Below are 14475 nucleotides of genomic sequence, written 5' to 3'. Positions count from 1 at the left end.
AGCGAACCGCAGCGTAGCGGCAGGGAGGTGGTCTGATGCCCGCGCCGCAGGCCGAGAAGCCTCCCGCGGGCCCGTGGTGCCGCCGCAGGCCGAGCGCTGGGTCGTGGGGTGCGGGGCCACCAGGGAGGCCGCTGGGATGTGCTTTCCGTGGCTTCGCCCGCCAAGTGGACCTGGCCGCCGCGACCTGGGGGTGGCTCCAGAGAGGCTCCAGCGATGGCTCCCATCGGCCCAGGTCGGGGGCACCCACTGGGGCACCAGGTGGGCTCTCCGCCACGGTGGCCCGGGCTCTGATTGCTGGGCCACCCCAGAGTGACTTCCCTGTGGACTCTGACCCTGTTGCTGGGGGGGGGTGTATGCTCCTGGAGGTCCCTAACTTGCAAACACGTCGCTTCTTGTAACCCCTGCTCTGCCTGCGGTCTATCGGGGCAGCGTGGTGGCCCAGCCCAGGGCTCGGAAGTCCCTTGGGTTGAGCCTCTGCCTGCCCAGCGGTAACTTTGAGGGCGTTACTTCACCTCTGCCTCTGGTTCCTTTGGGTGGAACAGGAGCCCCCCCGTACGCCGTTCCTGGGGGACCCGGGAGGATTCCTAGTGCCTTTAGAACAAATGCTAGTCCCTCCCTGTCTCCTTCCACCCGTCCTTCCTGGGCCCTGGAGCTCCACTTTCATTGCCAGAGCCTCGAGCCCTGGTAGGGCTCTGGCCGGTGGGGCGGGGGGTGAGGGTTGCAGTGACATATGGGGTGGTTGGGGCACGGAGAGGACCAGAGTCGCTGTGCTGAGGACCAGAATCCCTGTGCTGCTCCATCTGTCTGGTAGTTTTCATATTCAAGAAAGACACAGAGAGAGCTGGGGCCGCTGTAACAAATCAGTACCAACGAGGTGGCTCACGACAGTTGGGGTCTCTTCTCCCCCAGCTGTGAGGCCTAGAGACCTGAGACCAAGGTGTCAGGACTCCCGGGAGCCGCTTGCCCTTCCTAGCTGCCGGCACCTGCAGGTGGCCCTGGGCACGGGGCACATTCAGCTCTGCCTTGGTCTTCACACAGCCTCCTCTGGGCGCCTCCATGTCAGACGTCCGTCGTGTGTCACATGGCTCCCTTAGAAAGACACCTGTTGTTGGATTTAGACTCTCGATCCAGGGTGATGTCCTGGACATCATTAATCTGCATCTGCATATTTCCCAAATAAATTCACAGTCATCGGTGCCAGAGCTTAGGACACAGACACAGCTTTGGGGGGGTGGGGTGGGCACAGTTCACCCCACTACACCGTCCCTTCTGGGCGGCCACTGTGGGACCCGAACCCACCCTCAGGAAAGGTCATCGGTTTGCTTGGGAGCAAGCCAGGGAAGGTGGGCCCTCACGGCAGAGAAGCTCCTCACTGGAGAGAACAGAGCCTCGACTGGTTTTGCTGTGTGCTTTAGGCTCAGCGACCAGGAAACAGGCTTGATACAGAATAAGGCTGCCTCCAGGGAGCTTATCAGATTCTGGATTTCTTTTTCTTTTTCAAAGTGAAAATTGCTTTATCGATTACATTATGAAATTAGACCATGGAAGAAATAATAGATGCTCATTTTTCAATTTAAAGACAAGTTAGGGGGATCCCTGGGTGGCGCAGCGGTTTGGCGCCTGCCTTTGGCCCAGGGCGTGATCCTGGAGACCCGGGATCGAATCCCACATCAGGCTCCCGGTGCATGGAGCCTGCTTCTCCCTCTGCCTGTGTCTCTGCCTCTCTCTCTCTCTCTCTCTGTGACTATCATAAATAAATAAAAAAATTAAAAAAATAAATAAAAATAAAGACAAGTTAGGGCAGCCCTGGTGGTGCAGCGGTTTGGCACTGCCTGCAGCCTGGGGTGTGATCCTGGAGACCCAGGATGGAGTCCCACGTCGGGCTCCCTGCGTGGAGCCTGCTTCTCCTTCTGCCTGTGTCTCTGCCTCTCTCTGTGTGTCTATGAATAAATAAATAAAATCTTTGAAAAAAATATAAAGACAAGTTAAAGGGTGAAAAGATAAAAGATGCACCCCCTCCTGCTGTCTGTGGTTGACACGGTGGCCTGTGTCCTCCAGCTGTCCCTGGGGGTGTATAGGTGGGAGGCCCTCCGTACCGATTTTCACGCCCATTCTGCACCAGGAGACCACCCGCGTCACCGTTAGCAGTTGCTGGGGCTCCAGTATATGCCTGACCTCTTGGGTTTTCACCTACTCCGTGCTCCGGATGTTAGGAGGTCTCTGGGTTTCCATATAGCGAACCGTGAGCACGTTCTCTCTGCCTTTTATGCAGGGAGCCTTGCAGCCAGCGTGTGGAAGCACCCTTAGTCCACTCGCCCTTGCACACACAGGCCTTCCTGTCTCTGCGTCTCTGACCGGGAGCCAGGGAGATGCCCTCCTGCAAGGTGAGGCCTGGGAGGTGACCGCTGGCCCTCCTCTTGCCTCTCTGTCCTGACACAGGCCATGTTCGAGCTGGTCACTTCTGAGGCCTCCTACTACAAAAGCCTGAGCCTGCTCGTGTCTCACTTCATGGAGAATGAACGTTTGAAGAAGATCCTGCACCCGTCTGAGGCACACATCCTCTTCTCCAATGTCCTGGACGTCATGGCCGTCAGTGAACGGTGAGCCACCTGCTCTGGTCCTCGTGGGGCCTGGCTTCCAGAACCTTCTCACCTGGGGTATGGCTGAAGCTGGTGGCGAGTGCTTGTTACACTGGCTTCTCTACATTTGTGTGTTTGGAATTATCTATAGTAAGATACAAATAGGTAAACCCAGCCATTTGCCTCCCGTCCTGCCAGGGCGTCCCCCTGAGCAGGCCTCCTATCTGCAGGTTCCCTCCCAACAGCACAGATATCCCACATGTCCCCCAGAGTCAGGCAGGTGTGTGGTGGGTGTCCTGACCAGGTCCAGGGGGTCCGTGTAAGCTGCTCTCTATCCTGGTGTCCTAAAGTCCTGGTTTGGTGCATGCAGGGCCCCAAGAGTCCCTGAGAGCCTCTGCAGAAACCCCGTCCTGGACCTAGGCCTTCTCTCTCCATAATATGTGGAGATGACTTTGGAACTGTGCTTACATGTTGCCTATAAGGATGGGAGGAGCTTAACTGGAGGAAGAATAAACAGCCATTAATTGATTCTTGCAAAGAAGAAAAGGATGCCAAATTGTACTGTTAGGATAGAAGATCCACTGACCATTTCTCACTAGGCCTTGGAAATCTGTGGCTCAAAGCCCAAAACTCAGCTTTTGGATGAGCTAGTCTAACGGCGCATGTTTGGATGTGAAGCTGTGGTGTGGCAGTAGGGTCCCCTCCACCTCTGGGGTACCCGGGGTGCTGCTGGTGCTCTGTGGGCCCCCGGGTGGGCCCCTTCTCTGCACTCCTCCTCATGGCAGCTCCCAAGTGGGCTCAGGTGCAGGATTGCTGAGAGACCCCTTGGCCTCTGCTGTTTCACCTTGTTGAGGGAAGGGAGTCTTTTTATTTGCGGTTTTTTGTTTTTTGTTTTTTTTTTGTAAGATTCTGTATTCATGAAAGACACAGAGAGAGAGAGGGGGGCAGAGACACAGGGAGAGGGAGAAGCAGGCTCCCTGTGGGGAGCCCGATGCGGGACTCGATCCCAGATCCCAGGATCATGCCCTGAGCCGAAGGCAGATGCTCAACCACTGAGCCACCCAGGCATCCCTTATTTATGTATTTACTTATAGTTCATCGTGGAGAATTCCAGACATGCAGAAGTAGAGACAGGAGCGTGTTGAGCCCACCCCCAGCCCAGCATCTAGAGTTGCTCGCATCCCCACCCCTCTCCAGCACCCCGGGAGCCTTCTGAAGCAAATCCCCCTTGTTGCCTCATCAAGGAGCACACCAGTGTGTATGTCACACATAAGGTCGCTTTCACTCTCTTTTAAAAAATACTCCTGAGGCTATTACCCACCTGAAAACACTGAACAGATAATTCCTCGATGCAACCAACCATGCCGTCAGCACGGGCATCACGTCCTGCCGCATCCATTGCCTTGTCTGAGCTGGGCCTGGGGCTGGAGGTGTGTCCTGAGTGTCGCTGTCACGTGTCCCTAACCTGGGCCACTGCCCCCACCCTGCGCCCTGCAGGTTTCTCCTGGAGCTGGAGCGCCGGATGGAGGAGAACATCGTCATTTCGGACGTGTGCGACATCGTGTACCATTACGCGGCCAACCACTTCTCCGTGTACATCACCTACGTCAGCAACCAGACCTACCAGGAGAGGACCTACAAGCAGTTGCTGTGAGTGTCCCCGTCCCGGGCTGCAGGTGTCACCACTTCCACGAGGACATCAGCCGTGGTCCTTGGTCCTCTGCTTTCCCAGGAGAGTACCGGAGCCTGGCATGTGCCCGGGGCGTCAGGGTCACTAGGGGAATATGACCCCGACACAGGCAGCCGTGGCGCCCACCGGCCCCGTGTCCAGAGCGGCGGGCTGAGCAACGTGAGGTTTAGCAGGGAGGGTTTGAGGCCGGGAGGACCCCTCAATGCCCAAGGGCTCGGGAAGATGGCTGAGGTAGGGACAAAGGCAAGGATGGGGCGGCGGGGGAGCCTTTGTAGGGTTCCAGCAACACTCTTGACTTTATTACTCACCTCTCTGCTTGTCAGCTTCCCTGGAGTTCCGGTCGATGAGGTGATTTTTCAGTCAATTTGCTTCTTTTAAACATTTCACACTTCTGTGCCACGCTTCGGTGATGGTTTAACCAGTGATGTGCTCTTAGCTCGACTCCGGAGCACCAAAGGGCTCTCTGGGAAGCAACAATCTGACGTTCGGCTTCACTGGGCTTGCCATCAAGCCATGTAGCTACTCGTGGATGCTTTAAAATGGAGCTTTCAGGGCTTGGGATGTTTGGGGGTTGAAAATGGATGGGAGGGGATCAGGACGCCAGCTCTGAGGACAGACACCAAGGAAGCCAGCATACGGCAGGACAGGGCCTAGGTACCCTGGGGTGCCCCTCGGGCAGGGCACCTGTGGAAAGGCGGTGAGCAGGTGTCCCTGGGGCCATGGTCTAGGCGGCCCCCTCTCTGCCCCCTGCCCAGCCACCCGCACACAGGACATCTCTGGCGGCAGGCACAGCGCAAGTCCCTCTGGCCCTTGCCCCCAGCCTGCTGCTGTTTCTGTCACTACGTGGGTTCACCTTGCCATGGCTCCCTGCTGGGCAAATCACTGAATTGTGTGCCTGAGTCATGGACTTGGCCACATGAGCAATTCTTACCTTCCCACACATGGCATCTTTTGCTACGTTTTCATGGGCCAGGCCTGTGAAGCCACTATTGTTATTTGGCTCGTACCTGAACGGTTTATTTTGCATGAAAAGCAGTAAGCGTGTGTTCGGTGCCCGTGGGCTGTCTGGTTCCTCCGGGCCGTGGACGCACATCCGATTCACGCCTCCTCACGCCTGAGACCGACCCTCGTGTCCGTGTCCCCAGCCAGGAGAAGGCGGCCTTTCGGGAGCTGATTGCGCAGTTGGAGCTGGACCCCAAGTGCAGGGGGCTGCCTCTGTCCTCCTTCCTCATCCTGCCTTTCCAGAGGATCACGCGCCTCAAGCTGTTGATCCAGGTACCACGTGCCCTGGGCTTGCGTACACCTCTCCCGCTGCAGGCCTTTGCCTTTGGCTGTTCCAGGTCTCTGCTAGCTTTCTAGGAAGTCCATTTGTTCCAGAAATCCTAAGGCAGTGGGGGGACTCAGCCCCTGTTCCCAGTGAGCTGCAGTCTGGGAGAGAGATCGACAAGCACACACAAACCAGGAGGCGGTCATGGCTGTGAGGACAGTGAAGCGGGGTACTTGATAGGGGGTCACTGCCTGGCCACCGTCAGCTGGGGAGGCTCAAGAAAGACTCTCAGACAAGTGACATTTGAGCAGAGACTGGGCTGACAGAGAAGAGCTCTTCAGGTGACAGGCAACCGCTTATGCAAAGGCCCTGGGGCAACGAGGCTCACAGCCTGGAGGCCAATGGTGAGCTGAGGGAACTTGACAGCAGTGAGTGCAGATTGGGTGAAAGGTCAGTTGAGGCCCTGAGGGACCAGGTAAGATGCTGGCTTCATTCCTCGGCAGGACCAGGAGTCGCCTGATAACTGCCTTCTGTGAGAGCACGCAACGGCTGCCTGTGCAGAGTGATGGGCAGGAGAGCAGGAGTGCAAATGGCAGAAGGGGTCTGGAAGCTACTGGACAAAGGCAGCTTGGCCTGGGGGAGGGGGCAAGGCGGGGTGGGGGGTAGGGAGGAGGGGAGAGTCTGGAGGGAAGGAAGGAAATCAGAATTGAGGTGCCCACTTTCTACTCCGGGTAAGAGGGAGGAAGAGTCTAAGCTGGAGCAGTTTCCCCATCTGAACTGTGGGAGAGCAGACTGGATGGATGAGTTGTCTTAAAACAGTTATGAACAAAACCTGAAGATGGCCCAGGTCTGCGTCTGCAGTGGCCTTTCTTTCATACCACACAAACAATTTTTTGAGTACTGTGCCTACTTTTTTGCTAGTCTGTCCTGGGGCCAAAGGTCACAGATATATCCACGGGTTTCTATGCTTGGGAAGCTTTGGTTTTAGTGGAAGTGAAAGACAACTACTATTTGATCTAATGAAATCTTTTAGGAGAAGAACAGAAAAAAAAGGTGGGGAGACAGGGTCGGGAGCAGTCGGGGGTTTTGGTGTGACCCAGCTGAGCTCGAGAGCCCTGAGCAAGCAAGTCCCTAAGTTCAGAGTTAAAGGGGTGAAGTCAGCGCAGGGCTTCTCAGCATTGAGGTGCCATTTAGCGAGAGAGACCAAACAAGGAGAGAAAGGGGTCCCAAGACCCAGCCCTGGACACGGTGCCCAAGGAGGAATAGGGGTGAGGCAGGAGGAAGGCCAGGCGGGCTGGAGCCAGGGAAGCCTGGAGCGGGGGGCATCGCCTGTACAGTGGGGACCCTGGGGCCTGCTGCATGCTGCTGGGCTATTCGGTCCACCCCGCAGGGGAGTGGATGGTGTGGACCTGGCCATGGCTCTCAGCTGAGAGGATGACCTGCAAGCCACAGTGAGGGGAGCTCAGAGGTCAGACGTGGGGAGACCAAAGACCTGGGGCAGCTGGCTAGCTCCATGGCGGCAGCAGTAAGGAGTAGAGGTCACAGCCTGGGGCCGGGGGGACCGGGCCCAGAGGCCTGAGACCAAAGAGGAGGGCGTCAGAGGAAGCAATCCCACCCGCCCCACCCCGATGCCCAGGGCGGCCAGAGAGAGCGCTATGAGAGAGCTCAGGGGGCACAAACCCAAGTCCCAGAACGCTAGTTGAAGGGGTTACGTGTGAAATTTGTTTTTTAACTTGGAAAAACTGAAACAGAAGTCGGGGGAAACTATGAAGAAATTACAGGAAAAGAGCATATACAGATATGTAAAAATCTTAATTTTTCTACAACGAAAACCAACAAAAGGAAGATCAAGACCTAGCTGAGTATTGTGTTGAGGAAACGCAGGGCAAGGGCAGGCCGGATGGTGGTCCGGAGCCATCAGGGAGGCATTCTGGGAAGCACGTTTTGAGGCAAAGGTGATGAGAGCATCATTTTGTTAATCCAAGAAAATGAAACGGTTGGAGAAAAAAAAAAAAGGCACTTTCACCAGTAAGAGGAGAGTTAACAAAGTCTCAGGGTCACTGTGACTTGGCGATGAGGGCAGTCCCCGGGGCAGGGCAGGGCAGGCCCCGTGTCCATGGGGGCCAGGAGGGGAGGGAAGGCCACATGTGGTCAAATTAAAACAGATTTTCCTGTGCTCAGAACATTCTGAAGAGAGTGGAAGAAAGGTCTGAGCGCGAGTGCACTGCTTTGGAGGCCCACAAGGAACTGGAGATGGTGAGCTGTGCTTCCTCCTCCTTTTCTTCCTCCATAAACTGTTTTCCTTGTCCGGATACCTGCCGCCCACTGTCTGGTCCTGCCTTTCTCCCTTGTCCGTGTGTCTTTGGAAATTGCAAATTCGTTTTAATATCTGCTTTTTTTTTTTTTTTTTTTTAAGATTGTATTTATCTATTCATGAGAGACATGGAGAGAGAGAGAGGCAGAGACACAGGCAGGGGGAGAAGCAGGCTTCATGCAGGGAGCCCGATGTGAGACTCGATCCTGGGACTCCGGGATCACGCCCTGAGCCAAAGGCAGACGTGGGGTAGCTTGATGTCAGGGTGGTGAGTTCAAGCCCCACGTTGGGCGTAAAGATTATTAAAGAAAGAAAGAAAAACAGAGCAGGTGTGGCCTGACAGCGCCCCTGCTGTCACTGAGCCAGGGCCGACCAGCAGCAGCCGAGGTGACCTCTACTGCCACCCACCTGCAGGGCTCTCTCATCAGCTGCCCCCCTGCAGGCGTCCGGTGCCCTCAGGCCCCACGCTTGTCCCAGCCTGCTTCCAGCATCTTCCTGCCCTGGGACGGCCCTGGGGGCTGGATCTGGCTCTGGACCCTGACACAGCTCCGCCCCACACCTCCTCCCCCTGCCTCGCCCCTCCTGTCTGCCCAAGGACTCACTGGCCCTGCTTTTTCCGCCCCAGGTGAAGAAGCAGTGTCCAGTCCTCGCCCTTGGAGGAGCGGTTCCTCCTGGGCGTCGCCAGCAGGGTAGGGCGGTGCTGGAAGCGGTGGCGTCTGTGTCCCTTCTGGGTGCCATCCATCCGTGTGGCTCCCGGTGTTGCTGGGGCCCCAAGCCAGCTCCGGCCGAGGTGCAGGGGCCGCTCAGTTGTGCCGGCGACCGTGCTGAGAGCCTGGTGCCTAGGTTCTCCTCTGCTGTCACCTCCTTTTCTTTCCCTTCTAATGAAAGCTATACTTGTGTTTCTTGTACTTTACTTTCTCTTATTTTTTAAAAAAGATTTTACTTATTTATTCATGAGCGACACAGGGAGAGGCAGAGACACAGGCAGAGGGAGAAGCAGGCTCCCCCAAGATGCCCAATGCGGTACTCGATCCCAGGACCCCAGGATCACTCCCTGAGTCAAAGGCAGATGCTCAACTGCTGAGCCAATCAGGCGTCCCTACTTCTCTTATTAATAAGGGTGTATTTTTAGGGGCACCTGGCTGGCTCAGTCAGTAGAGCATGTGATGCTTGATCTCAGGGTTCGAGCTCCCTGTTGGGTGTAGAGATGACGTAAAAATAAAACCCATGAAAAACTAAATAAAATACAAAGGTGGGTTTTTTTTTCCTAATTGATAAAAGTAATTGACGTTCAATACAAAGAAAAAAAATTGAGCAAGTGTTCATAAGTAAAAAGAAGAGGGTAAAGCTCACCAGTTATCTCACACCTCATGGCTGACCTGCGGGTGCTTGACCTCACAAACCGGCACGTACACCTGTAATCTTTGCAAAAAGGGGTTGTGGCTTCTAAGCTGGTCTGGCTCTTCATGTAAAATTACTGCAATTTTTTAATGATTTCAATGAGAACCGCGAGCCATAACCGACAGCAGGCCAGCCAGGCTCGGCTGCAGGCAGTGTCTGCTCACGCCCTGGGGCCAGAGCGGACAAAGGCAGGGGCTGCGAACAGCTGGCCGCACCTGGCCTCATGTGTCCCCCTTCTGATGCTAGGTGGTAAAAGCGTGCAACGAGGGTGTCAGGAAAATGAGCCGCACAGAGCAGATGATCAGCATTCAGAAGAAGATGGAGTTTAAGATCAAGGTGAGCCTGTGCCCGTCCCCGTCACCCCAGCTGGTCTGGCCTGCAGCATCTGTCCCTGGTCGAGTCCAATGATTGCCCCCCGCCTTGTGTCTCAGTGCAGTGTCACCTTCACTGACATCTCTCTTGACACCTCTCGCTGACCCTGCCTGCCCCCTGTGACCATGCCATCCCCTTGGCCTGTGCTTATCTTCTGAGAGATGGTGTGCAAGGAGCCTGGAGCCACATGCTCTCGTTTCTTGGCTGTGTGACCTTGAGCAGTTAGTGGACATGAAGCACGTGACAGGGACCAAATCAGGGATTCTTAAATGGGGGGAGGGGGACTGAAAATCTGACCGCAGTTATTGACCTCCCCCAACTTTATGTAAAGCTTCAGGTATTCATGAGCACGAAGAGCCCCCGGGACCCAGGTTTCTGGTGACACATGAGGACACAGTGCACATGGGGGTCCCTGAGGTCCTGCTGTGTTTAGGAAGTGAGCCCTGGCTGAGGATGCAGATATGGGCTTCTGGGCTCCCCCCACATCTCCACCTGCTGGTCCGGCCGCTGGGTGCCAGGAGCCTCCCTTTGAGCCCTGCAGTGGATACCTGCAGACCTGGCCTGCTTGTCCCATGGCACCCAGTTCTCTCCTCTCTGCTGTGAACTTGGCTCCTGCTCTGATTCTGCCCTGCTGGGCTGAGCCTGGTGGGGAATGACAACTGTCACACAGGTGCCCCCTCCCACACACATACACCCAGGTGTACACACGAGTCCACATAGACACACTTAGACACAAGCACATATACATAGAAGCACACACAAACACATATACAACAAATGCACAGTTGCCCCCAGCACAAATACACAGCGACACACACCCTTGTGTGTGCACACACATGCACTGCTCTTCCTGCATTTACCCAGGACGGCTCCACCCCACCCCACCCCCCAGGGCAGTGCCCCCATGCCAGTCCTCGGGTTAGGACTCCAGTGAGGCTGGCGGAGCCCCGGGAGGCCTGGAGGGGCACAGCCGCTCTGACCCCATCCCCTCCGCCCCCAGTCCGTGCCCATCATCTCCCACTCCCGCTGGCTGCTGAAGCAGGGTGAGCTGCAGCAGATGTCAGGCCCCAAGACCTCCCGAACCCTGCGGACCAAGAAACTCTTCCGGGAAATTTACCTCTTCCTCTTCAACGACCTGCTGGTGATCTGCCGGCAGATCCCCGGGTGAGCAGCTGGGCCCCTGCCCTGCGGCAGGGAGAGCTGGGGCTTGGGCCAGCCCCTCAGCACCGGTCACCCTGGCAGGCGGCAGTCTGGGGGTGGGGGGACTGGTGTTCAGGTGGGGGGCTTCCAGGATGAGGTGAGGAGTGGCCACAACAGTAGGGCCAGCAGGACCGGGGGTGCAGGTGGGGGTTCCCTGGGGCCTCCTGGGGACCAACACACCCACCCTGCCGCCCTGGGTCCCCAGAGACAAGTACCAAGTGTTTGACTCGGCCCCGAGGGGCCTCCTCCGGGTGGAGGAGCTGGAGGACCAGGGCCAGACGCTGGCCAACGTGTTCATCCTGCGGCTGCTGGAGAACGCGGACGACCGGGAGGCCACCTACATGCTGAAGGCGTCTTCTCAGTGAGTGCCGCGCGCCGCCAGCCGTGCCCCTGACGCCCGAGGCGCCCCGGGTCTCCCTCCCAGGTGGAGCAAGGCTCTGGGGCTCAGGACATGCCTGGTGGCCCACCGGCCGCCCAGACCCCAAGGGGAAGCTTTCTGCCAGGGGCTGCCGCCAGTCGGGGTGTCCCTCGGGGCCTCAGGCTCCAGGAGGGCCTCTCTTTCCTGATGACATGTAGAACCCTCGGGGCCTGGCTGACCAGTGCGCCACACCCTGGGCGGCCCGGGCCTGAGCAGCCCCGGGGCTCGGGGAGGGACAGCCGAGATGGGCGGGAGAGTGGTGCTCGGCTCTCGTCCCACAGGGCTCACAGGTCACCCCACCCACCTCGGCCCAGTTGGTCCACTTGGACCAGTTCCCACCGCCCAGACAATGTGTCTGAGAGACTGCGGCTTTCGGGGGTGCCCCTGGGGTGGCACGCGTGTCAGGGAGATTCAGCAGGGCGCCCCGTGCCTCTCCGCTGGATGCTGGGCACCCCCAGCTGTCCTGCTGCGGTCTTGTGGGATGCCTGGCACCAGGCCCGGAGGGAAGTGAGGGGTGGTTTGCTCTGTGGCTTCGGCGATTGTCCTCCTCCGCGTCCCAGGAGTGAGATGAAGCGTTGGATGACCTCACTGGCCCCCAACCGGAGAACCAAGTTTGTTTCCTTCACTTCCCGGCTGCTGGGTAAGTGCCCTCAGGGTGGAGGAGGCAGGTGGGGGCGGGGGGGGGGCTCTGCCTCTGCTCCACACCCCTGATGGGGCAGCCTTCCGAGCCAGCCAGCCCAGACAGCCCAGAGGCGGCGTGGCTTCCCCTGCCCCAGGGCCTGTGCGCCAACCCTGATGGAGGACTTCGGTGTGACCGAGCTTCCCAAACGTGTGGATGGTTGATGAAACAAGTCCCAGGGTCTTAAGTGATAGGTACCACGAAGAAACCAAGAGGGATGTGGGCCCAAAAGGCAAACACCAGTACTCTCTGGGGCTGCCAGCCGTCTGAAGGTCTTCTAAGATACAAAGGGGCGAGCCCACCTGCCTCACAGCGAAGCTGCTAGCCCTGCTGTGCTCTCCAGGGCCTGGCCCTCCCCAAAATGGCTCCCGGCACCACATCCCAGGCCTGACAAGTTCCTTCTGAAGTCCGAAAGAAGTCCCCCTCCCCGACTGCTCCTCCCTTTATCCGCATATTGTTTTCCTCCAGAGCCCCTGTTTTAACCGTGTTCTCTGTGGAGCCAGACCCTCCTGTCCCTTGAGCAGACCCTTTCCCGTTGCTGTGGGAACGTGAGGCGCAGGCGCACCTGCCCTGCTAGCCCCCGGGGTGGGGGGTGAGTGTGTGTGTCCAGGGCCTGCTGCGGATGGAGCAGGACGGGTGACCTGGTGATGACGTGTCACCTCCCTCCCCCCTCCCTTCAGACTGTCCCCAGGTCCAGTGTGTGCACCCGTATGTGGCCCAGCAGCCGGACGAGCTGACACTGGAGCTGGCCGACATTCTGAACATTCTGGAAAAGACCGAAGACGGTGAGGCCGGGGGCTGGGCGTACCCCCACTCGTGCCACCCCCTCCCCGCCCCCAGGACCCTGTGCCAGTCTGAGGGAGAAGGTGGGGGTGTCACCACGAGGCCCAGGCTCAGAGGCAGGCTGGCCAACAAGACGGAGGCACTGAGACACCACCTGGTCCGCTTGGATGCCTCTCCCTTTTGGGGGCGGCCTGGCTTCACTCTGAGCAGCAGACAGCTGCTGAGGGCTCAGGAATGGGTTCCAAAGTCCATACATTTGGGACACACCGGGTTCCTCCAGGAGGGTGTCAGGGCAGTGCTTTCCCAGCTTATGAGGGGAAAACCCAATCTGAGCGTGTCCAGCGGCGGTTCGCCGAGCAGGTGCTCTCTGGAAGGGCCAGCCGGGCTCGTGCATCTCCCTCACCTCTATCCCAGCAGGGATGGGAGCCCTCAGCCCTCACCCCCACGGCCTGACCCTCCCCGACCCATCCCTACACAGGGTGGATCTTTGGCGAGCGTCTGCATGACCAGGAGAGAGGCTGGTTCCCCAGCTCCATGACTGAGGAGATCTTGAATCCCAAGATCCGGTCCCAGAACCTCAAGGAATGTTTCCGAGTCCACAAGATGGACGACCCTCAGCGCAGCCAGAACAAGGATCGCAGGAAGCTGGGCAGCCGAAATCGGCAATGACCCCGGGCCCGGGTCACCAGCTTGGCGGGAGGATGCGGGCGGGCCGCAGCAGCAGCAGCAGCAGCAGCAGCGCCGGGCAGGCCGACCCCACGGACGGTGGAGGCCTCTGGGGGAAGGCAAGTGCCTGTGCAGGGGCCACCCCCGCCCCTCTCCCTGCCGCGCGCTGAGTGCCCCTGTGTCTCGGCCCCCTCGCTTGCCAACTGGAGAAAGGGTGCCTACGTCTTTCCTCTGCTGCATTTATAAACGAGAAAGTCCATTTGAAACAGTATTTGCCACCTCTCCCCCTTGTCTCTGAGAGGGAGTGGAAGTGGACCGGCATGCTCCAGGGGCCTTCCCAGGCACTGGAAGAGTGTCCCTGGCCGAGGGCAGGCTGGAAGGATTGTCATGACCCCCCCGCACTTGTCCTCTACCCTGGAAGCCATTAGAATCCACCAGGCGTGCAGATGGATCACCCTTGCCTGAGCTTGATGAGCAGCCCTTGGTCTCCGATTCAAAGGACTGAGAGACCAAACACCTCTGTCTTCCCCCTCCCCAAGCCTCTGCCAGCCTCTGGCTGCACGGCCAGGCCCTGCTTCATGGCAGGCCTACCAGAGCTTGGCCCGAGGGCCCATGCCACCTCTGGCTCCCTGACAAGCTGGATGTAACTTGTGTCTTCTGGCCCCTTCAGGAGCCCAGGTGTTGTGAGGAATGAATTGGTCACTGCATCCTGTATCGGTTTTGGTTCCGAGAAAAGCAAATATCATTTTTGGCTGCATTAAAAGAAGCATCATGTATAAAATAACGGAGGTGAAGGTCTGCTCTTTATTGCTCTGCTGCACACAGGAATGAGGTGTTTGGTTCTGGGCAGGGAAAGAGGAACTCCTTTCAAGGCCAGTGGAGGAGGCATGTCCTAAAGGAGGGGATTGAGGTGACTTCCAAGACAGGAAAAAGCAGCCAGGGTTAGGACCTCAGGTTGGAAAAAGATTTGGGCCTCTACTTATGGAAGGATTCCAGAAACAAGATGCTATTTGAAGGAGTTGGAGTGGAAGTGAGAACGCAGCTTTGGAAGACCATAGTAGGACTATCAGAAAAATCAGTGGGTGGCGATCCCACAGGAGATCTAA

The 14475-nt window shown here is 57.7% G+C and overlaps 1 protein-coding gene across 1 annotated transcript in view; it reads left to right on the top strand.

Annotated features, from left to right (window-relative positions):
• Nucleotides 1-14153, top strand: part of NGEF (neuronal guanine nucleotide exchange factor) — a 39496-nt gene extending 25343 nt beyond the window's left edge. Inside the window, exons 4-13 of the mRNA XM_077869268.1 lie at nucleotides 2440-2600; nucleotides 4077-4229; nucleotides 5415-5544; nucleotides 7718-7792; nucleotides 9498-9587; nucleotides 10624-10787; nucleotides 11029-11184; nucleotides 11802-11881; nucleotides 12601-12705; nucleotides 13182-14153. Coding sequence (XP_077725394.1) covers nucleotides 2440-2600; nucleotides 4077-4229; nucleotides 5415-5544; nucleotides 7718-7792; nucleotides 9498-9587; nucleotides 10624-10787; nucleotides 11029-11184; nucleotides 11802-11881; nucleotides 12601-12705; nucleotides 13182-13372 — 1305 coding nt within the window. The 3' untranslated portion in view covers nucleotides 13373-14153. The remainder of the gene's footprint in view (nucleotides 1-2439; nucleotides 2601-4076; nucleotides 4230-5414; nucleotides 5545-7717; nucleotides 7793-9497; nucleotides 9588-10623; nucleotides 10788-11028; nucleotides 11185-11801; nucleotides 11882-12600; nucleotides 12706-13181) is intronic.
• Nucleotides 14154-14475: the final 322 nt, after the last annotated feature.

The sequence above is a fragment of the Canis aureus genome, chromosome 24 (assembly GCF_053574225.1).
Source record: "Canis aureus isolate CA01 chromosome 24, VMU_Caureus_v.1.0, whole genome shotgun sequence".
NCBI lineage: Eukaryota > Metazoa > Chordata > Mammalia > Carnivora > Canidae > Canis > Canis aureus.
This window is presented reverse-complemented; position numbering and strand designations above follow the sequence as displayed.